General features: G+C 44.0%; 1 protein-coding gene across 9 annotated transcripts in view; it reads left to right on the forward strand.

Annotated features, from left to right (window-relative positions):
* GABPB2 (GA binding protein transcription factor subunit beta 2) overlaps positions 1 to 15,403 on the forward strand; it is a 38,668-nt gene that overhangs the window by 2,771 nt on the left and 20,494 nt on the right. For 3 of the 9 annotated variants that reach the window (XM_012462651.2, XM_012462644.2, XM_012462648.3), the window contains exons 2-5: positions 7,135 to 7,242; positions 7,417 to 7,464; positions 10,238 to 10,405; positions 12,289 to 12,483. In XM_012462651.2, coding sequence (XP_012318074.1) covers positions 7,135 to 7,242; positions 7,417 to 7,464; positions 10,238 to 10,405; positions 12,289 to 12,483 — 519 coding nt within the window. Of the gene's footprint in view, positions 1 to 1,489; positions 1,582 to 1,805; positions 2,371 to 7,134; positions 7,243 to 7,416; positions 7,465 to 10,237; positions 10,406 to 12,288; positions 12,484 to 15,403 lie in introns of those variants that run through there. The other 6 variants (XM_012462652.2, XM_012462649.3, XM_012462645.3 and 3 more) reach the window with 5 other exon arrangements.

Genomic DNA, 15,403 nt, shown 5'->3' on the forward strand with positions numbered 1-15,403 from the left:
TTAGGTTCTTTTCAGTCTTTTTTTTTTTTTTTTTTTTTGAGACGGAGTTTCGCTCTTGTTACCCAGGCTGGAGTGCAATGGCACGATCTCGGCTCACCGCAACCTCCACCTCCTGGGTTCAGGCAATTCTCCTGCCTCAGCCTCCTGAGTAGCTGGGATTACAGGCACGCGCCACCATCCCCCGCTAATTTTTTGTATTAGTAGAGACGGGGTTTCACCATGTTGACCAGGATGGTCTCGATCTCTTGACCTCGTGATCCACCCGCCTTGGCCTCCCAAAGTGCTGGGATTACAGACTTGAGCCACCGCGCCCGGCCTAATTTTTATTTTTAGAGACAGGGTCTTGCTCAGTCACCCAGGCTGGAGTGCAGTCACCATAGCTCATTGCAGCCTCAAACTCCTGGGCTCAAGTGATCCTCCTGCCTTAGGCTCCTGAATAACTAGGACTACAGGTGTGGGCTACTATACCCTGCTAATTTTTTTATTTTTGTAGAGACAGAGTCTCTCTCTGTTGCCCAGGCTGGGCTTGAATTCCTGGCTTCAAGTGACCCTCCTGCTTTGGCTTCCCAAAGCACTGGAATTTATTTTATTCATCTCTAGAATCCTAGAAGGCAAGTGAGACAAATTTTGTTTCCTCAGTTTATGTGTAGGGAAAGTGGGGATATAGCCAGTAAGGGAGAATATTGTTAGTTGTTTGTAATCAAGGAGTCAGAAGTGTTTTCTAGTGTATCAGTCTTCATCTCTTGTCTGGTAGATGGCCCACCTGACAAGTATTGACCACCTGCCAGCACCAGCATTGACTCTTCCCCTCAAAATGCTGTGTATTTGTGTGTGTGTGTGTGTGTGTGTGTGTCAGCATTGACTCTTCCCCTCAAAATGCTGTGTGTGTGGGTGGGTGGGGGGGTGGCTCATGCCTGTAGTCCCAGCTACTTGGGAGGATGAGGCAGGAGAATCACTTGAACCCAGGAGGCAGAGATTGCAGTGAGCTGAGACTGCGCCACTGTACTCCAGCCTGTGGACAGAGTGAGACTCCATCTCCAAAAAAAAAAGAAAAGGAAAGGAAAAGAATAAAGAATGGCTACTCACTCGGGGCTGCTGGTTGCCCCCCAGCCGCTTTTTTTTTCTTTTTTTGAGACGGACATTTGCTCTTGTTGCCCAGGCTGGAGTGCAGTGGCACTATCTCAGCTCACTGCAACCTCTGCCTCCCGGGTTCAAGTGATTCCCCTTCTCAGCCTCCCGAGTAGCTGGGATTACAGGCATATGCCACCACGCCCGGCTAATTTTTGTATTTTTAGTAGAGACGGGGTTTCTCCATGTTGGCCAGGCTGGTCTCAAACTCCCGATCCCAGGTGATCCACCCGCCTCGTCCTCCCAAAGTGCTGGGATTACAGTCTGAGCCACCACACCTGGCCCTGGTTGTCCATTTTTATGATTATTTCTTGATTATATGCTAAATAAGGGGTGGATTATTCATTTCTCCTCTTTTTAGACCATATAGGGTAACTTCCGGACATTGCCATAACATTTGTAAACTCCATAGCATGGCACTGGTGGGAGTGTAGCACAGACGACAATCAAGAGGTCAGTCTTGTCACCATCTTGCTTTTGGTGGGTTTTAGACATCTTTCTTTACTGTGGCCTGTTTCATTAGCAAGGTCTTTATGACCTTTATCTTGTGCTGACCTCCTATCTCATCCTGTGACTAAGAATGCTTTAACTGGCTGGATGCAGTGGCTCACGCCTATAATCCTAGCACTTTGGGAGGCCGAGGTGGGTGTATCACTTGAGATCGGGAGTTCAAGACCAGCCTGGCCAACATGGTGAAACCGTGTCTCTACTAAAAATACAAAAATTAGCCAGACAATAGTGGCACGAGCATAATCCCAGCTACTCGGGAGGCTAAGGCAGAAGAATTGCTTGAGCCTGAGAGGCGGAGGTTGTGGTAAGCTGAGATTGTGCTACTGTACTCCAGTCTGGGCGACAGAGTAAGACCTTGTCTCAAAAAAACAAAACAAAACAAAAATAGAATGCCTTAACTTAATTGGAATGTAGCCCAGTAGGTCTCAGCCTTATTTCATCCAGCTCCTATTCAAGGTGGAGTTGCTCTGGTTCAAACACCTCTGACATGTCTCCCCTCCCTTTTATAAGAGAACCGTTAATCCTAAGGGTTGTAAAGGGATAAAGATCCATCTTCTGTAACTTTTACAGGCTGAATAGGGGTGATGATATTCCTGCCTGACTTTTAGGTTCTCTTGTATTCAGGGTAGAGACGCTCAGTCGGAAAGCATCGGTATGGTGAGAGCTATTCATAACTCTGACAAAAGGTGTTATCTGGAAGATTAAAAAGTGTTTAGTTTAAGAAGACATTCGGTAAGCTTATCCTGTATTCCTACACAAAGAGTACAACAGCAGTATACTCCACAACAGTAAAGCAAACTAAGCAAAACTATTCCAAGTAAACTAAATAAGATGGTTTTCCATGAACTGGGCGATTGTTGGAACCAAGCTGATTTGGGGTTACTAGCTGATTCCAATATGTGCCCAGAATTAGAATACTGATCCAGATTTTTACATTACCCATCTTTTTGTTTCTTTTGAGCAGCAGCCAGTGATCACTGGTTGGTTCACAGGAATAAGCAGGGTTAGTCTAAATTGCAGGAAAAAAAAACTGATGAGACTAGAATCTAATAACAGGTGTGCCATAGTTTGTGAAACATAATTTTTTTCCTCTCTCCAGTCTCCCTTTTTTTTTTTGAGACAGAGTCTCACTCTGACACAAAGGGTGGTGCACAGTGGCACGATCTTGGCCCACTGCAACTTCTGCCTCCCAGGTTCAAGCAATTCTCGGGCCTCAGCCTCTGGAGTAGCTGGGATTACAGGCATGTGCCACCAGGTTCGGCTAATTTTTATTTTTATTTTTTATGTTTAGTAGAGATGAGGTTTCACCATGTTGGCCAAGCTGGTCTCCAACTCCTGACCTCAGGTAATCCACCTGCCTTGGCCTCCCAAAGTGCTGGAATTACAGGCATGAGCCACTGCACCCAGCCAGTCTCCCATTTTTACTAAAGGCAAATCATGGTGAAATAGATTTGCTTTATCATACGTGGCATGATTATTTGTACAAAATGCAGCAAGAATAATTATTTTTCACATAGGCTTTTTAAATTCACTTTGAAAGCACTCTGTTCCATAAAAGGAATCTCCCATAAGACTTATAAAGCCAATTAGGCCGGCCATGGTGGCTCATGCCTGTAATCCCAGCACTTTGGGAGGGCGAGGCAGGTGGATCAAGAAGTCAGGAGTTCGAGACCAGCCTGGCCAACGTAGTGAAACCGTGTCTCTACTAAAAATACAAAAAATTAGCCAGGCATGGTAGTGGGCACCTGTAATTCCAGCTACTCAGGAGGCTGAGGCAGGAGAATCACTTGAACCAGGGAGACAGAGGTTGCGGTGAGCCAAGATCTTGCCATTGCGCTCCAGCCTGGGCAACAAGAGTGAGACTCTATCTCAAAAAAAAAAAAAAAAAAAAAAATCACACTGTCATGTGGGCATGGTGACTTATAATTCCAGTACTTCGGGACACCAAGGCAGGAGGATCACTTGAGCCCAGGAATTTGAGGTGGCAGTGAGCTATAATCATTCCACTGTTCTCCAGCCAGGGTGACAGAGCAAGACTCCATCTCTAAAAAAAGAAGAGAAAATGAAAAACTAAAGTTCATTAATTAACTTAGTAATAAATCTATTATATGTTAACATAAAACTTTTTTTTTTCTTTTTCTTTCTTGAGACAGAGTCTTGCTCTTTTGCCAAGCTGGAGTGCAGTGGCGCAATCTCTGCTCATTGCAACCTCCACTGCCCGGGTTTAAGCGATTTTCCCTTGCCTCAACCTCCCAAGTAGCTGGGACTACAGGTGCCCGTCGCCATGTCCGGCTAATTTTTTTTTTTTTTTTTTTTTTTTGGTAGAGATGGGGTTTCACCATGTTGACCAGGCTGGTCTCGAACTCCTGACCTCATGATCTGCCTGTCTCGGCCTCCCAAAGTGCTGGGATTACAGGCGTGAGCCACCTTGACCAGCTGACAAGTAGTAATTTCTTATAAGTTAGTTGCACAAAGGCAGGACGATTGCTTGAGGCCAGGAGTGTGAGAACAGCCTGGGTAATATAACAAAACTGCATCTCTAGAAAAAAACAAAAAATTAGTCAGGCATGATTGTCTGTACCTATAGTCCTAGCTACTTAAGAAGCTGAGGAAGGAGGATTGCTTGAGCCCAGGGGTTCGAGGTTTCAGTGAGCTATGATCATAGCACCGTACACCAGCCTGGGCAAAGGGAAAGACCCTGTCTCAAAAAAAAAAAAGTTAGGATGAGGAATTTGAAACCACATCAGTGAATTTTTGTATTCTGTAACCTTAAAACCCATTGGTCTTTCACTTTGAATTGTTTTACTTGTGTATGATTTCATAACATCAAACATTGGTCATTTGGAAAGTATTGGTTCACCAAATTGTATAGATCATCTAAATATTGATGCATTTTATTATACAATATCAAAAAATCACATTCATTAATATTACCACTTATTTCATCAAAAAAGTCTTTTTTTTTTTTTTTTGAGACAAAGTCTTGTTCTGTCACCAGGCTGGAGTACAGTGGCATGATCTCTGCTCACTGCAACCTCCGCCTCCTGGGTTCAAGCAATTCTCCTGCTTCGGCCTCCCCAGTAGCTGGGACTACAGGCATGCGCCACCACACCCAGCTAATTTTTGTAGTTTTAGTAGATAACAGAATTTCACCATGTTGGCCAGGACAGTCTCGATCTCTTGACCTTGTGATCCACCACCTCGGCCTCCCAAAGTGCTAGGATTGCAGGCATGAGCCATTGTACCCAGCCCCAGAAAAGTCTTTAATTAATGGTAAGTTATCAAGTTGATAGTGGTGATTATAGATTTTCCAAGATTCCAATTTTGCTTGAAGGCTCAAATTGTAATTGATAATTGGCAGTAAATACTGTCAGTTGGCTGAGCGCAGTAGCTTATGCCTGTAATCCCAGCACTTTGGGAGGCTGAGGCAGGAAGATCGCCTGAGGTCGGGAGTTTGAGAACCGCCTGAACCGCCTGACCAACATGACGAAACCCCATCTCTACTAAAAATACAAAATTAGCAAGGCCTCATAGACTCTGAAATGGCATCAGGGACCATCAAGGGTCCATCAACAATACATTTTGAACTACTGGTCTAAGCATATCAGTGTTTGATCAGTAAAGGCTTGTTCTTAAATTTTTTCTTCTCTTTTTTTTTTTTTTTTTTTTGAGACAAGGTCTGGCTCTATCGCCCAGGGTAGAGTGCAGTGGTACAATCTCAGCTCACTGCAGCCTCTACCTCCTGGGCGCAAGTTATCCTCCCACCTTAGCCTCTCGAGTAGCCGAGACTATAGGCATGCACCACAATGTCCAGCTGATTTATTATTTATTTATTTTTTTTATTTTTTATTTTTTTTGAGACGGAGTTTCGCTCTTGTTACCCAGGCTGGAGTGCAATGGCGCGATCTCGGCTCACCGCAACCTCCGCCTCCTGGTTTCAGGCAATTCTCCTGCCTCAGCCTCCTGAGTAGCTGGGATTACAGGCACGCGCCACCATGCCCAGCTAATTTTTTGTATTTTTTTAGTAGAGACGGGGTTTCACCATGTTGACCAGGATGGTCTTGATCTCTTGACCTCGTGATCCACCCGCCTTGGCCTCCCAAAGTGCTGGGATTACAGGCATGAGCCACCGCGCCCGGCCGATTTTTTTTTTTTTTTTTTTTTGAGATGGAGTCTCGCTTTGTCGTCCAGTCTGGAGGGCAGTGGCACGATCTTGGCTCTCTGCGACCTCCACCTCCCAGGTACAAGCGACTGTCCTACCTCAGCCTCCCAAGTAGCTGGGACTACATGCGTGTGCTACCATGCCTGGCTAATTTTTGTGTTTTTAATGGAAATGGGTTTCACTATGTTGGCCAGGCTGATCTCAAACTCCTGACCTCAGGTGATCCACCTGCTTCAGCCTCCCAAAGGGCTGAGATTACATGCGTGAGCCACTGTGCCTGGCCAATTTTTGAATTTTTTGTGAGACAGTTTCACCATATTGCCCAGTCTGGTCTCAAACTTGTGAGCTCTAGTGATCCTTCTACCTTGACTTCCCAAAGTGCTGGGATTACAGTCCCAAGCCACTGCACCTCGCTTGGTCTCCTTAAATTTTAAGCATGATTATATCATTACACCATAGTCAGAAGATAAAAACAAGATTAAGTTGCAGTTTGGGCCGGGTGTGGTGGCTCACGCCTATAATTCCAGCACTTTGGGAGGCCAAGGGAGGTGGATTGCTTCAGATCAGGAGTTCCAGACCAGCCTGGCCAATGTGAATGTGGTGAAAACCCATCTCTCCTAAAAATACAAAAATTAGCCAGGCATAGTGGTGGGTGTCAGTAACCCCAGCTACTCCGGAGGCTGAGGCAAGAGACTCGCTTGAACGTGGGAGGCCGAGGCTGCAGTGAGCCAAGATTGCACCACTGCACTCCAGCCTAGGCAATAGAGCGAGACTGAGTCTCAAAAAAAAAAAAAAAAAAGAGAGAGATGCAGTTTGATTTGGAAACCTTGATGTGTCCTGTTTCACTGTGGCATCCAAAGACCTACAAACCTCCAGACAGAGCAGTTAGTTGCTTTTTAGGGCTCTCATAATTTGTGTTAAACAGTAGTTTCACAGATGGGCATCCATCTTGCTCCCTTCCTGGAAATGAGAGTGCATGTTCTATTATTTTGTATTATGTTCCTTAAAATAATATTGTACCCTTCTTCATTTCAAGGGAACAAAATGGTGTTTTATCGATTCCTTAAACTAGAAAGGTGGTAGTGTGTTGCAGATATTTCTAGAGTATTTTTCTGGGGATTGAGAGTGATAGAACTATATATTAGGGCTTGAAACATTCCCAGATATTTTTTTGTTTGTGTTAGATGAGGTAGAAAGGAAGTGACCTACCAGACAGTCAACTTGAGATGTATCTTATATACATTCAAATATAAAAGGTCTGCAAAAAATGTATTGGCAGCTTTCCTTAAGTTTGAGTTATAGCTACCTGAAAACTTTTATTCCTATGCATAAAGATGTCTTTGGTGGACTTGGGAAAGAGGTTGCTAGAAGCAGCAAGAAAAGGCCAAGATGATGAAGTGAGAACATTGATGGCAAATGGCGCCCCATTCACCACGGACTGGGTAAGCTTAGAAGAAAGGCCTCTTAATTATTTCCAATATATGCTTTTACCAACCTTTTTCTTAAAGGCTAACAGACTTTATTGGTTTTTCTTCACTCCCTTTCTACCTCATATCCCTTACTAGAGTTTTATTTTCTTTGTCTCATCTGAATATGTGGTTTTCTTTTTCTTTTAGTTTTCCAAATTGAGAGTCTCCTGTGGATATATAGGTGATAATTGTAAGGTATTATATACTTGTGATTTTCTGTAATGTTTTTTAGAGTATTTTCTAAAGGTTTAACTCTCTCTAGAGTGTACATGGGTTATAGGCTTCTGTAATTAGCTAGAAATTAAATAAAATCAATATAATAAGAATACATTTCTAGACTAATAAACTCCTTGTTTCCTTTTCTCTAATATGCCTTGGTTAATAAGAAATCGTTTAGGCTGGGCACAGTGGCTCACACCTGTGATGCCAGCACTTTGGGAGGCCGAGGTGGGTGGATCACCAGAGGTGAAGAGTTTGAGACCAGCCTGGCTAACATGGTGAAACCCCGTTGCTACTAAAAATACAAAAAATTAGCCGGGTGTGGTGGTGTGAGCCTGTAATTCCAGCTACTTGAGAGGCCGAGGCAGGAGAATTGCTTGAACCTGGCAGGCAGAGGTTGCAGTGAGCCGAGATTGCACCATTGCACTCCAGCTTGGGCAACAAGAGCAAAACTTCGCCTCAAAGGAAAAAAAGAAATTGTCTGGCTGTTCTATTTCCTTTACCACTGTTAAAAAACATTAAAGAGGAAGGTGTAATTTAATGAGCCTAGGCAACATCCTGGAGACCAAAGAGTTTCAGAAGAAACAGGTCCAAGTTATAATGTGGGCTTTCTTAGCAGTCACAGATTTTGTACACATTGCCTAATTTTAACAATTTCACTCTATTCTGGAGTGATTGAGAGGCCGACAGATTCTTAGCACTTAACAAAAAGAAAGAAAAGGAAACTCATGAAATTAGCATTTCTATAAATAGACCTGGAAAGAACAATGTGAATTAAATTCCGTCAGGCCCAGAGGCTGAATATATGAAAAGCAAAGAATAAACTGAACAGGCTTAAAATAAAGAGCATAACAAAAAGAAGGGAATAGGTATCTGGCCAAAGTGGATGCTGATAGACGACTCTTACAAGATTTACGCTGGGATGACAGACTTAATTATTCCTGTTGATACACCATTGTTAAATTTTTATTGCCTCTTCATCTCATCATTCGTTTTGCCCTGCTTTACTACGGCAAAAAACTTTTCTTCCAGTCAGTCAAATTTGTACCTCAAATTCCACATGTAACTTTCTAGTCTCTACCCTTTTTCTTTTTTAAAATTTACTTTATTGCCGGGTTTGGTGGCTCGTGCCTGTAGTCCCAGCTAATTGGAAGGCTGAGGTGGGAGGATCGCTTAAGCCCAGGAGTTCTGGGCTGTAGTGTGCTCTGCCCATCAGGTGCCTGCACTAAGTTCGGCATCAATACGGTGACCTCACGGGCCAGGTGGGGGGACCACCAGGTTGCCTAAGGAGGGGTGAACTGGCCCAGGTTGGAAATGGAGCAGGTCAAAACTCCCATGCTGATCAGTAGTGGGATCGCACCTGTGAATAGCCACTGCACTACAGCCTGGGCAACATAGTGAGACCCCGTCACTAAAAAAAGAAAAAAAAATTATTTATTTTATTTATTTTGAGGTAAGGTCTCTCTATGCTGCCCAGGCTGGTCTTGAACTCTTGGACTCAAGTGCTGCGATTGCAGGCATGAGCCACCACATCCACCCTGATCCTCTTTTTTTTTTCCAACCTTCCAAATGCTGCTTAAAGTCACATCCTTTATTGAATCTTACCTGATAAATCCACCTGACTTAAAGCCATTATACTTAGCACTTATTCAATTGATGGTCTATTTATTTGACCATTAGCATATTGATTTTTTTTTTTTTTTTGAGATGGAGTTTCACTCTTTTGCCCAGGCTGGAGTGCAGTGGCGCAATCTCAGCTCACTACAACGTTCACCTCCCCGGTTCAAAGCAATTCTCCCTGTCTCAGCCTCCCAAGTAGCTGGGATTACAGGTGCCTACCACCATACCCAGCTAGCTTGTTTTGTATTTTTTAGTAGAGATGGGGTTTCACTACGTTGGCTAGGTGGGTCTTGAACTTCTGACCGCAGGTGATCCGCCTGCCTCAGCCTCCCCAAGTGCTGGGATTACAGGTGTGAACCACTGTGCCCGGCTCCTGGCCTTTAATTTGTATTATTATTTATTTATTTATTTTTGAGATAGAATTTCGCTCTTGTTGCCCAGGCTGGAGTGCAATGGCACCATCTCGGGTCACCCCAACCTCCGCCCCCTGGGTTCAAGCAATTATCCTGCCTCAGCCTCCCAAGTAGCTGGGATTACAGGCATGTGTCACTACGCCTGTCTAATTTTGGTTTCTCCATGTTGGTCAGGCTGGTCTCGAACTCCTGAACTCAGGTGATCCGCCCACCTCAGCCTCCCAAAGTTCTGGGATTACAGGTGTGAGCCACCATGCCTGGCCTAAATTTTTTTTTTTTTTTTGAGATGGAATTTTGATCTGTCACCAGGCTGGAGTGCAATGGCACAATCTTGGCTCACTGCAACCTCTGCCTCCCGGGTTCAAGCAATTCTCCTGTCTCAGCCCCCTGAGTAGCTGGGATTACAGGTACTCACCACCAGGCCCAGCTAATTTTTTGTATTTTTAATAGAGATGGGGTTTCACCGTGTTGGCCAGGCTGGTTTTGAACTCCTGACCTCATATGATCCACCCGCCTTGGCCTCCCAAAGTTCTGGGATTATAGGCATGAGCCACTGCGCCTGGCTAACTTTTAAATTTAACCATTTCTTCAGTTTTATCTGCCAGCCAGATTCTCTCTTGAAGGACAAGAACCATAGCTTGTTCATTTGTATCTCTCCAATAATGATCTAAGACTCTACACACAGTGGATATTCAATGAGTATTATTTTCCCACAGCTTGGAACATCACCCCTTCACCTTGCAGCTCAGTATGGCCATTATTCCACAGCAGAAGTACTCCTTCGAGCAGGTGTTAGCAGGGATGCCCGGACTAAAGTGGACAGGACCCCCTTGCACATGGCTGCGGCTGATGGACATGCACACATCGTGGAACTGCTTGTTCGGGTAAAGCAAGAATAGTGGCAAGGTTATGTTTTAAAGAAGACATCACCTTCCTGTTTTCTTACTTAAATGGGTGCTAGGAAACCGAGTTGGGAAGGATTAAGTTTAGGACAGTTTATAGAATTGAGTTGAGTCTCCAAGAGTCTTCATGGCTGTGAGGACTCTATTTTCTTATTTATTTATTTATTGAGACAGAGTCTCACTCTTGTCACTCAGGCTGGAGTGCAGTGGCGTGATCTCTGCTCACCACAACCACCACCTCCTGGGTTCAAGCGATTCTCCTGCCTCAGTCTCCCGAGTAGCTGGGATTACAGGCACCCACCATTACACCCAGCTAATATTTGTATTTTTAGTAGAGACAGGGTTTTGCCATATTGTCCAGGCTGGTCTTGAACTCCTGACTTCAGGTGATCCACCCACCTCAGCCTCCCAAAGTGCTGGGATTACAGGTGTGAACCACTGTGCCTGGCTGTTTTCTAATTTATTAAAACACTTTTTTTTTTTGAGACAAAGTATTGCACTGTCTCCCAGGCTGGAGTGCAGTAGCGTGATCTTGGCTCACTGCAACTTCCGCATCCCTGGTTCAAGTGATCCTCCTGCCTCAGCTTCCCAAGTAGCTGGGATTATAGGCGCCCACCGCCATGCCTGACTAATTTTTTTGCATTTTTAGTAGAGACAGGGTTTCACTATGTTGGCCAGGCTTCTGACCTCGTGATCCACTCACCTCAGCCTCCCAAAGTGCGGGGATTACAGGCTTGAGCCACTGCGCCCAGCCCTAAAACAATTTTATTTTATTTGAGATGGGCTCACTCTGTTGCCCAGGCTAGAGAGCAGTGGCATGTTCGTAGCTTGCTGCAGCTTTCAACACCTGGGTTCAAGCAATTCTACTGCCTCAGCCTCCCAAATGGCTAGGACTATAGGCAGGCACCACCATGCCCAGCTAATATATTTTTATTTTTTGGTAAAGAATAGGGTCTTATTGTATTGCCCAGTCGAGGCTGGCCTTGAACTCCTGGCCTCAAGCAACTCTCCTACCTCAGCCTCCCAAAGCACTGAGATGACAGGTGTGGGATTACTGTGCCTAGCCAGTTTTCTAATTTTCTTGAAATCATATATATTTTTTTAAATAAAGATGAGGTCTCACTATGTTGACTGGGCTGATCTTAAACTTTTGGCTTCAAGTGATCCTTCCATCCTTGGCCTTCCAAAGTGCTGGGATTATAGGCATGAGCCACTGTGCCAAGCCTAGTTTTCCAGCTTATTATTATTATTATTTTTTTTTTCTTTTTTTGGAGATGGGGATTTTACTCTATCGCCCAGGCTGGAGTCCAGTGGTGCGATGTCAGCTCACTGCAACCTCCACCTCCCAGGCTCAAGAGATCCTCTCACCTCAGCCTCCCCAGTAGCTGGCACCACAGGCACATACTACCATACCCGGCTAATGTTTTGAATTTTTTGTGGAGATGGGGTTTCACCCTGTTGCCCAGGCTTGTCTCAAACTCTTGAGCTCAAGCTTTTCTAATTTTTTAAAGGCTAACCAGACTTATTTTTTTCTTTCCCTTTCCGAAGGTATTATCTGCACTTATGCCTATTTTTTCAGGCACTTGGCTCTCTGTTAATAATGCAACAAAATCTGTTCTTTCTCTCTTCCTCTTCCATCTGTCTAATTTCTCAATGTCCTTAGAGGACCCACGCATTGAAGACCCACTCGTCTGTCAGCAGTTAGGAGAATTTGAGAAAGGTTTTTCCCTTTGATATTCCTTAAATGGGATCTAGATTTGAATATGTAATCTCTATGGAAATCCTCTGTATTTGATGATGGGATGTTGTACCTGTGCTACTATAACCACTGTGTATTAAAAAAAAAAAATGCTTTTCTATGACAGAATGGTGCAGATGTGAATGCCAAGGACATGCTGAAGATGACAGCTTTGCACTGGGCCACAGAGCGCCACCATCGAGATGTTGTAGAGTTACTTATCAAATATGGAGCTGATGTCCATGCTTTCAGCAAATTTGATAAATCTGCCTTTGACATAGCTCTGGAGAAAAACAGTGCTGAGATTTTGGTCATTCTCCAGGTGTGGTTCTTTTTATACTCTTTTATACTCTCCAGCTTATACTTCAATTGAAGTTAAGGATTTTTTTTGTAGGAATTGAATCAAAACTTAATTTCTCCTGTCTTCTTAAAATAGTACTTCTAATATGTCTCAATCTTGTCATTCAGTGTCATTAGTATCTTTAAAATACATATGTATGCCGGGCACAGTAGCTCACGCCTGTAATCCCAGCAGTTTGGGAGGCCAAGGCAGGTGGATCATGAGCTCAGGAGTTCGAGACCAGCTTGACCAACATAGTGAAACCTCGTCTCTACTAAAAATACAAAAAATTAGTTGGGCGTGGTGGCACATGCCTGTAATCCCAGCTACTTGGGAGGCTGAGGCAAGAGAATCCCTTGAACCCGGGAGGCGGAGGTGGCAGTGAGCTACAATTGCGCCACTGCACACCAGCCCCAGTGACAATGTGAGACTCTGTCTCAGAGAACAAAAAAACCAAAAAACAAAGAAAAGGCCAAGCAGGGTGGCTCATGCCTGTAATCCCAGCACTTTGGGAGGCCAAGGCAGGCAGATCACCTGAGGTTGAGAATTCTAGACCAACCTGACTAACATAGAGAAACCCCATCTCTACTAAAAATACACAAATTAGCTGGGCATGGTGGTACATGCCTGTAATTCCAGCTACTTGGGAGGCTGAGGCAGGAGAATCACTTGAATCTGGGAGGTGGATGTTGCAGTAAGCCGAAATCACACCATTGCACTCCAGCCTGGCTAACAAGAGCAAGACACCGTCTCCAAAAAAAAAGACAGAACAAAAGCAAAAAAACATATATGTGTGTGTATATATATATATTCTATAAGGCCCTGAATTATTTGTGGTGATTAAAGAACCATGTCTTGGCTAGTACTAAAAATGTTTGTCTTTAGAATTTTTTTTTCTCCATGAAAATTTCCTTTTCTAATTAAACTTGACTTGGGACAATATTAAAAGTTACTTTATGTTTTCTGAATATTCATCAACTGATGTGAGACAGTATACAGATGCTCCCTGATAGGGTTACATTGGATGCAGATGTAACCCTGTAATAAGTCAGATCACTTTCACACCATGGCAAAGCTGAAAAATTGTTGAACCCCCTTATAAATTGGGGACCATCTATGAAGCTCTAAAGCATATTGAGTGACAAGGAAACCACTTCAGAATTTAAAATTAACTGTAATGATTTCATCCTGTTTTGTTTTGTTTTTTGTGAGGCAGAGTCTCACTCTTTTGCCCAGGTTGGAGTACAGTGGCATGATCTCAACTCACTGCGGCCTTGATTTCCTGGGTTCAAGGGATTCTTCCACCTTAGCCTCCCAAGCAGCTGGGACAACAGGTGCACACCACCATGCCCAGCTTATTATTATTATTATTATTATTATTTTTTGAGATGGAGTCTTGCTTTGTTGCCCAGGCTGGAGTGCAGTGGCACGATCTTGGCTTATGGCAACCTCTGTGTCCCAGGTTTAAGTGATTCTCCTGTGTCAGCCTCCCGAGTAGCTTGGACTACAGGCTCATGCCACCATACCCAGCTGATTTTTGTATTCTTAGTAGAGACAGGGTTTCGCTATGTTGGCCAGGCTGGTCTCAAACTCCTGACCTCATGATCTGCCTACCTCGGCCTCCCAAAGTGCTGAGATTACAGGTGCGTACCACTGTGCCTGGCCTGTCCATTAATTTCTTAAAACAGGGAACAATAGGACAGGGGATATAAAAATTAATAGGACATGGGCCAGGCGCGGTGGCTCACACCTATAATCCCAGCACTTTGGGAGGCCGAGGCGGGTGGATCACCTGAGGTCAGGAGTTGGACCAGCCTGTCCAATATGGTGAAACCCTGTCTCTACTAAAACTACAAAAACAATTAGCCAGGCATGGTGGCACGCACCTTTAATCCCAGCTACTCGGGAGGCTGAGGCAGGAGAATCACTTGAACCTGGAGGCAGAGGTTGCGGTGAACTGAGATCACACCATTGCACTCCAGCGTGGCGGATGAGAGTGAGACCGAGTCTTAAAAAAAAAAAAAAGGACATGAAGTGTTCACAGCACGATAAAAGTAAAGACAGGAAATAAAATATTTAACTGCATGTTAAATAGATACCTTATAAGTGCTATGGGAGCACAAAGAAGGGAATAGTACAATTTGAACTGAATATTGAAGTAGGCAGAGAAGTGAGAAAACTGTATTCTAGGCTAGAAAAAGAGCAAATCAAAGACAGAGGTGTGAAAGAACGTGGAATGTTCAAGAAAAAGCAGTTGAGTGATGAGAGAATGGGCAAAGGAAGTAGAGTTTGGGAGTGGCAGATGCTAAGCTTGAAAATTAGGCTGGATTCTGAACATAGAGATGTTACACAGCATGCGCAGGAGTTTGAATTGTCGTGTGGGTGATGGATTTGGATAGAAGTTTTTAAATAGAGGATTGATATGATTAAATTTATTTTAAAAAGATGATTCTTTGGAGTGTGGCAAAAGAAGACACTTAATGCTAAATAATTATATAGTGACTTTCATTAGGCCAGGCAAGAACCAATGAAGACTTGAATTAAGGAAGTGCTTTTTTGCCATGTAGCAATACTACTCTTCCCTCCTCTGTGCTTCCGTGGCCCTTACAGGATGTCTGTCATGTAATGTTATAATATTTTATTTCTTATCTTTAATTTTATCATGCTGTAAACATTTCATGTCCTAGTAGAGGATAAAGGAAAAGGGCAAATTCAAGAAGGAATTTAGGCCAGGTGTGGTGGCTCATGCCTGTAATCCCTGCACTTTGGGAGGCTGAGGCGGGTGGATTGCCTGAGCTCAAGAGTTCAAGACCAGCCTAGGCAACACGGTGAAATCCCATCTCTACTAAAATACAAAAGAAATTAACCAGGTGTGGCAGTGTGCACCTGTAGTCCCAGCTAC

Source organism: Aotus nancymaae, unplaced genomic scaffold (genome assembly GCF_030222135.1).
Source record: "Aotus nancymaae isolate 86718 unplaced genomic scaffold, 86718_ANA_hifiasm-v0.15.2.pri h1tg000108l, whole genome shotgun sequence".
NCBI lineage: Eukaryota > Metazoa > Chordata > Mammalia > Primates > Aotidae > Aotus > Aotus nancymaae.